Source organism: Lathyrus oleraceus, chromosome 1 (genome assembly GCF_024323335.1).
Source record: "Lathyrus oleraceus cultivar Zhongwan6 chromosome 1, CAAS_Psat_ZW6_1.0, whole genome shotgun sequence".
NCBI lineage: Eukaryota > Viridiplantae > Streptophyta > Magnoliopsida > Fabales > Fabaceae > Lathyrus > Lathyrus oleraceus.
The window spans coordinates 305,311,592-305,319,776 of NC_066579.1; the positions used below are offsets into that span (position 1 = coordinate 305,311,592).

The window sequence follows — 8,185 nt, forward strand, 5'->3', positions numbered from 1 at the left end:
CCTTGTACCATTGCATAAGCCTTCAGACTAATCTAAGTTGCGCATCACCATAATAGTGACACCAATCTTCAACTTGATTAAATGATTAGGCATTTCAGAAATTTTAAGAGCATTCAAAAATTAAGGAGTCAAGTGCTCAAATACATCAAAGTCGGTGGCTGCTGATTGATGGGTTGTATCCGCAAGTATACAGAGTATGTCCAAGTAATATAAAAGATTATCGATCCCACAGAGATCAATGTCAATCTATCGATTACTATTGTTATGTCGTATATCTAAGGCTAATCGAAATCGAGTGTAATGCTTACAGGAAATAAAAACAAAGATTGAATTCAGAGAAATAATACTGGAATGTGATTCACTTTGATATAACAGTACTCCTATTGTCTAGTAGTAACACTTGCTGAGCAATATTTTCTTCTCGAAATAAAAATTAATTAGACAGGAACTGTCGCGTTAGCGTAATCGGAATCGAGTTTTACTCTCTAATTTAAATAAGTCATCATATAAACATTAGACAAACAAAATCATTGACATATATATGACATATAAAATGATTTTAGAAAACATACATTGCCAGATATAAATCGAGGCACAAGTATCATATAAAACATGCATATACAACTGACAGAGCACAAATATCCTTGACAGATTTATGAGACATAACTGAAAAACATGAAAAACTAAACGATCATAGAAAACATGAGATTTAAGCACCTCAAAGAACTAACAGAGCAAATAATAAAGCATTGCAGGGTATGAAACTTATGCCATGCTGTATGAATATCAAAACAATACAACATCCCGTCTAATAACTTGCATCACATACGATCTGTAATTTCAACCAAACACCATAGTTGAAAAGTACAAGATTTCACAACAACAACTTCAATCTTTAGAACATACGAAGCTTAGTTAGAATATAAGTCGTGTGGTAGACGAAATCCGAAAAAACATAAGCATTAATATTACACATCAATGGGCAACTAATAAAAAAATAGCAAAGCCAACAAAATGCACTTGCCAAACCTGCAATGCTGATACAAACATCGCTAAATCGACATTAACTTCATGTGTTTTACATAGCAAAAACAAAAATCATAAAAGCATGCAATTTTGCTCTGGCCTCATCAATGTTGAAGCAAAAACGTATCAACTACATCATATATCGATGGTTTGGGTCAGAGATGATATAGTAAGTGTGCAAACCTTTCTCAACTGTTATGTTTGAGCGGCTAATGCAGCAAGCCAGAGTGACTGCATGAAGAGATTAACTTGTTGAAATCTTGAGAGAAAGGATGGAGAATGAAATAAAGAGTGAGTTTGGGAGAGAGAATGCAGAGAAAGGGAAGAGACAAATATGAAGAAAAAGTGAGTTATGTACTGCAAAATAGAGGAAACATGTGTACTGGTTTTGGGGGGAAGGGGGATAATGACTTTGTTTGATGCATCAAATGGAAGACTGATATTTGTCAAGAGAATAAAGATCTGACTTTGAAAAAATAGGACATTTGTTTATTATTGTTTTGTCCAAATGATAGTATAATTTAAGCTTAATTCATCTTTTAGTCATTTAACTTAATTTAATGTTTCACTTTAGTCCCTGATTTAAAACACGTTACAAGTTAGTCCCTTAAAACACTTTCGTTAGTCGATTTAGTTCTTTCCGTCAATTTTTTTCAAAAATCATTAATTTTTACCTACATGACAATCTAGTTGGATTTATTTTTATCTATGTGGTTTTTTTTTGAAACTATTATATAGGTGGCTTTATTGACCTTCTCTATTACCTACACATTCCTCTCTTTCTGCCATCTCTTCCTAAAATCCACATTCTTCTCCTTAGATATTCTTCTTTATCTGTTTTTATTCTTTCTCTGTTTCTCACAAGTCAATAATGTTTCTCTTACCATCAATAGAGTTTTAGTTGATTCCTACTTGAGTAGGTTTTCTCTCTTTTCAAGTTGTTTGGATTGAAACTTTCTTCTATGTAATGGATCTAGATTTATTTTGGATCTCGAAGGTCCTTCATAAGAAGACATGCTCATGACAAACCCTTCTTCAAGAGACAAAGGAAGATGGAAAAACTCCGCGTGGCCTCTGGAAGAACAGACGCCTAAACCGACACATAGGATGGTGGTGATTTTTGGATCTTGAACAGACGTTGAAACCCTTTGTTTAGGTTGTTTTTGGACCTGGTTTAAGAAACGCCGCGTGGCTTTTGTCTTTAATTTTTGAATTTTTTTCTGGATAGACAAAATTTTCATGTAAGCTTCATTTGATTGTGAAAAATCCAGACGCGTCTTTTAGTATTTATGTGAAAAATTGATTTTTTTTTTCTTTCATGTATCTTAATTTTATTTTAATGGGTTGTCATTGATGTTTTATTTTCCATATATCATGGTTGTGTTAGTTTTGTTGTAAAGTAAGGTTTTTTTTATTGACTTACTCTATTTTTTTTATGGTTGACTAATTGACTTGGTTTGTGTGAAGTTCTGAAATGTGTTTATGTTATTTTGATTTTTTTTCTTTTCAGAATGTGTTCTTAAGAGGATTGTTGTTAGTGTTATGGATACTTATGAATGAGGTTTCTGGATTACTACTTTTTGATTTGTGTTTAGGATTTTGATGAAGATGGTTCTCCTAAGTAGGGGTGGCAAAACGGGCTCGGCCCGCTGGGCATGCTCGTTTTGTCCGCATTTTTGTGCGGGGCGGGCCAAGGATTTAGGCCCTCACCCTCAAATGTGTCCGTCCCGTCCCACCCCGTTTTTTTCGCGGGCTTTTGCGGGCACGTGTATTTACATAATTTTTTGCATTTTTAGGCTTAAAGAGTGCAGTGCCCGCGGGCTTTCCCCGTCCCGCCCTCACTTTTTTGCGAGGCGGGTCTAAGTTTTAGGCCTGCATCCTCAACTATGACCGCACCGTCCCACCCCGTTCTTTTGCGGACTTTTGCGGGACGGGCCTAAACGGGGCGGACATGCCCATTTGCCACCCCTGCTCCTAAGTATCTGGATTTTCAGTTATCATGTTTTTGTTAGTTTCTTGTTACTGATTAGTTCTGGTATAACCTATGGGACTGAAACTAATATCTTCTGTTTGAAAACTATAAAAAATTCCATCTAAGACCCGAATAATTATTTGACATCTTCATGGAATTTCAACAATAAAATTGAAGAGTTTATAGGTAGATGTATCGGTGTTGAATGTAGGTATCCTAATGAGAATAAAGTCTTGAATCTTAAGTTATCGAATATGGGACTCAAGGGTCAGTTTCCACGCGACATTGTTAATCCTTTGATAAAATTGCTGACTCATTATATTAACTTTTGCCACGTTGTCATGCCACATGTGTACAACTTAACGGTTTTTTAGAAAATTGAATAGAAATGATCAACTTAACTAATAGAACAGTTTTAAGAGATTAACTTGTAATATTTTTTAGATAAAAGACTAAAGTGAAATTTAAAATTAAGTTAAAAAACACCCAGACTAAATTACATGTATAATTTAAAATAAGTGAAAGGACAAAATTGTAAATTAATACATTATATTTTTGAAGGATTGATTAATAGTAGATAGTAGATTTGATATTGCCTTAACACTTTTTAGCCATAAAAAATGAGCGTTTATTAAAAAAAAAAAAAGAATAAGAGGCTATTTTACAAAAAAAATAGAAAATAAAAATGGTACTAGGGTTTCAAGAGATTCCTTTACTACCAGAAATGGGAAATCGGAGAAGACGAGTATGCAATTAAAGAGCAAAAGCTGATAATTTCAAAGTTCAAACCTAAAAGAACTAAACAATGGCGAAAGAGGAACACAGGGTTGCTCAAATTGAAGTAGCAAAGCAAAGATGCAGGTGCGTCATTGATTCAATCCACAAATTGCCATCTTCTTCAAACATCACCCACTCATGTAGAAGAACCCTCCTCAAATTAGCACGTGCTGAGCTCGATTTTCTCTCTCAACCTTCTTCTTCCAGCACTCTCAGGTATCGCTCACTTCACTCTTTTCTGAATTTCATAATTGCTATGCTCTTGTTAATTAATAATTTTCAAACCCTAAAATTGATCTGTATTTTAAATCATGTTTTGATTCATGGATATTGAGTTTTGAAATTATGGAAAAGTGTGACAATAACCAATTCATTTTGATTCTTGAAACCCTATTTTTGCTGTCAAGTTTGTCACTGAAAAATGAGAAATGAACAAAAAAAAGTGTAATGGTTGGTCAAATAGCGGCTAACATAATTAGAACAAAACACAATTGTTCAAAATATACCTGTTTGTCAAAAAGGTGCTGAGAGTGGAATTTGAACAAATTGCTATTCTTTTGTGACCCGCGGTTGACAGCATTGGTTAAAGCTAACAAATATGAAGACTAGTTTTATGGTCTTAAATAAGTTTCAAGGATCAATTTGATCTGGAGTATTCAATTTTAAGACCAATTTGAATGATTTGCCTACACAAGGTGAAGTCTCGAATAAAATGACCACCAATTAACAGTTTTAGGAATGTTTTTGTGAATTTCTTAACTTCATGAACCGCCTTGCCAGTGTTCTACAATTTCAGAGACCAACTTGGAGATTTAATCATTCTTCTTTGTTGAATTTGAAGCCCTTGCTAAGAATAATATTATCAATTTAGAATACTATGCTGATGGAAAATAGACTTAACTGGTTTGAGCATGTAGAGAGAAGACTTGCAAATTCTATGATAAGGGGAGTAGATGAGATGGAGAGGAGTCTAACAGCTAGAGGTAGAGGAAGACCTAAAAAAACTATATAAGAGAAGTTATTAAGAAAGATGTTGAGATTAACGATTTGAATAAAAATATGATCTTGGATAAAACATTATGGCGGAAGCTGCTCCATGTAGCCGACCCCACTTAGTGGGATAAAGCTTGGTTGTTTGTAGAATACCATGCCATGATAATTTGTTTAGTGGATCCTAAAAGCAATCATACTATAAAGTAGCAATTCCATGCAACTAAAACATTGTTATGACTTGATAATCACTTTGATGTAGTGTCTTTTATTTTATTTTAAAGTGACATGTCTTTTATTTTGTTCTATTTTATTTTATTTTAAAGTGAAAATGGAAAGGTGTAACCATGTTTGTCTTATTGTGTTTGAATCATTTTTTCACCTCTTCTTTATTAGAGTTCGGTAACTATTGATTCTTTCTTCGTTACTTCATAAATCATGAGAGTTTCTGTTTATTGTGTGAAAATAACAGTGTCAACATTGGGCACCTGGAAGCAGTTCTACATATTCTACAGCAACCTTTCATAAGCGGAGTTTCTAGAGTTTGCAAATCAATCCCACTATCTCCTTCAGTTAGTCGCGAAGAGAGACATAGCTCTTCTCTCAAAGACATCCATGTCGATGTGGTGTGTATCCTCAATGGGAAGCCTGTGTGGATTATAGTATCCGATAGGAATCCAAAGTACATTTCATGGAATAGTTGTCATAAAAGTAAGGGTTTGAAGCTACGCATTGAACAAGTACTCGCTGCTGCCAAATCTAACTTAGCTTTAAGACCTTCCTCGGTTATGATTTTCTTTGCCAATGGGATTTCAACCCATGTTTATGACAAGCTACGCGACGAATTCAGGGCATCTGAAATCCGTTTGGCGTTTTCGGTTTTCAGTTCTAACATGCTAGAAGAAACAGAAGGTGACTGGATAAATGTTATCTCTAGATCATATAGAGATGCACTTGTTCTTGAAATCAACCTTACTGATGAAAAAGATGCTGTTCCAAATTTAGGATGTAATGTTGAGAGTTCGATCATGGATTCTTCTCAAGTAGAGGTTTCAGTAGGAAAGGTTGAAACACAACCACATCTTTTGGAACAAAATGCCGTTAACAGGGCTTCTTCTCAACTTGAGCGTTCAATAGATAAAGCTGAAACTAGACCGCTGCTATCACAAGAGGATATTGAAACAAAGTTGGGTGATACATTCTATTCTGTTATTATGGGAATGAAACTAAGCTCCCTGGACAATAAAAATTCCGAATCGACTGAATCTATGAAACTTTTAGGTGGGAGTGATCTGGTAAATTTTGATACAACAGCTTTGATAGCTTTTGTATCGGGAATTAGTAATGGTGGAACAGAAAAACTTTTGGCCACTCCCGAAAGTGAACTGAGACAGCGGTTTAAGGGAAACTTTGACTTTGTGATCGGTCAAGTGAGTTATCGATATTTTTTACCATCTGCTTTGTGTTTTTTTATCTTTTGCATGCTTCTACTTGATGATAAAGCATTCCAATTATTCCATTAACAATCCTTATTTTGTTGTGACAATGATTTTTGTAGCTTACACATTAAAACTTTCAAAATATGAGACCCTGTGATCCAAAGTTTTATTGTGTTTTAGTTAATTAATAATTCAATATTTGCATTGTATGTAGTTTTCATAAACTATTCTGGTTTTTATCGGCCTCAAGTGAATTGACAAAAGCTTTCCTCAATTTATGTGCTAGATAATGTCTGAACTTCAAAATCCAATCCATGTGGAATTTGGTAGAGTCCTAAATGGGAAGCAGGGTATAATTTGTGAGAGTGTTCTTTCAGAATTTAAGGAGCTAGCGAAAATGTGTGGAGGGCCAAATGAGAAACTTAGAGCCGACAAGTTAATAAATTATCTAAGGTGAGTTTAATTAGCTATTCTTTCTCTATTCGAACCACTTAGGTTTATCTGCAACATGTTGCACTGACAAACTGGAGGATCACCACAGGGTTGTTCCGGATACTCCTTCAGGACGCATGATGGGCCTCCCAACAACTAGGAAGCTGGCATTAAAAAACAAGATTGTGTTTGGTACTGGTGACCATTGGCATGCCCCAACTTTGACAGCAAACATGGCATTCATCAGAGCAGTTTCACAGACGGGGATGTCACTCTCTAGTATTGAACATAGACCAAGGGCCTTAACTGGGGATTAGTTACATGCATTCATGACAATAAAGGTTAAAACTTGACACACAAGAATTGTACTGGTCCTGCAACTGATGTTCCATTTCTGATCTTGAGGAGTTTGGAGCAACCATTGAAGTTGTTGGTGGAGACGGTGCTTCTACCTCTACAGTGTGAGCCCTTCCCAAAGTCTTCTCTGCCATGAGTACAATGTGCTTTTACTACCTCATATTTTGTTGTGTTTATTACATCCATTTTTCTTCACTTGAATAATGGTGGGAATTTTGCCATATAATACCATGTGTCCCTCTCTCTATATTGCATTGCTACAACTCTTGATGTGCTTTTTTGTTCCGCACCTTTTCATATATATGTCTCTTCCACCGTTATTCATTCAATCTTTATGTCTAACTCATTAAATCTTATTTAAGTGGTTTCGGCGAGCGTATGATGTAAAATTAAGGGAATTGCTCGATAGACCCTTACATATGCATACCACACTCTTGAAAATTCAAAATTGTCTATCATGCAATCCGAGATGCATTTCTGGACCCATCTAAAATCACGCCAACCTTTTATTTTTTGAGTTTCACTCAAGTTTAAAAAAATTTATGGCCCGGTCTCCATATATTATTTGGGTATATTTGGAGATGCATCTTTGAATAATTCCCCGAATCATTTTAGATCATTACCATTGTCCTAATATCATAATTTCTTGAGGTCTAACTTATATTAAAGTAAAAGCAAAGTAAAATGAAGTTATATTAAAGTTAAAGAAAGCAAAAAGTCATATATTAATTCAAAAGTTAAGATTATACATAATATTTGTTTGAAAATATTAAAGTAATACATCCAAACATAAACTAATTACTGGGTATGCCTCCTCCTCCGCCTGTATTGCATGATATGCCGTAATTCGACATCTGTGGATTGTCATCCTCAAAGAGTCCTGACTCTATGATTGCTCTACCCATTTCCGCAACTCGTTGACAGACTGTCATCACGCTCTATGAGGGTGTCACACATATTAAGAAAAATGAATAAAATAAACATTGAAAAATTTATTGTTTTTCTCCGTTGACAACATTTAGAAATTCATTCCTAAAAATAATAATCAATTTCTCTTCCACGTTCTCTTTCATGTGAAAATATTTGTTAGGAAAATATTTACTCAAGATAATAAAATGTCTCAGATGAATTGCAAGTTATCTCTTATTTGGAACAGATAACTTATCAAAAATTTGAAAAAGATAGGTTATTC

At 34.6% G+C, this 8,185-nt stretch overlaps 1 protein-coding gene across 1 annotated transcript; it reads left to right on the forward strand.

Annotated features, from left to right (window-relative positions):
- Nucleotides 1-3,632: 3,632 nt before the first annotated feature.
- On the forward strand, nucleotides 3,633-7,322 carry LOC127132016 (uncharacterized). Its single transcript, XM_051060879.1, has 4 exons — nucleotides 3,633-3,991; nucleotides 5,238-6,195; nucleotides 6,491-6,657; nucleotides 6,746-7,322. The coding sequence occupies exons 1-4, from the start codon at nucleotides 3,804-3,806 to the stop codon at nucleotides 6,951-6,953; spliced, it is 1,521 nt and encodes a 506-aa protein (XP_050916836.1). The 5' UTR covers nucleotides 3,633-3,803; the 3' UTR covers nucleotides 6,954-7,322.
- The last annotated feature ends 863 nt before the right edge of the window (nucleotides 7,323-8,185 follow it).

Excerpts from the sequence above, each read along its gene's own strand:
- LOC127132016 (XM_051060879.1), top strand. The coding sequence starts at position 3,804 with ATGGCGAAAGAGGAACACAGGGTTGCTCAAATTGAAGTAGCAAAGCAA. Across the intron at positions 3,992-5,237 it reads TCTTCTTCCAGCACTCTCAG|TGTCAACATTGGGCACCTGG; the intron begins GTATCGCTCACT and ends TGAAAATAACAG. Across the intron at positions 6,196-6,490 it reads TTGACTTTGTGATCGGTCAA|ATAATGTCTGAACTTCAAAA; the intron begins GTGAGTTATCGA and ends TTTATGTGCTAG.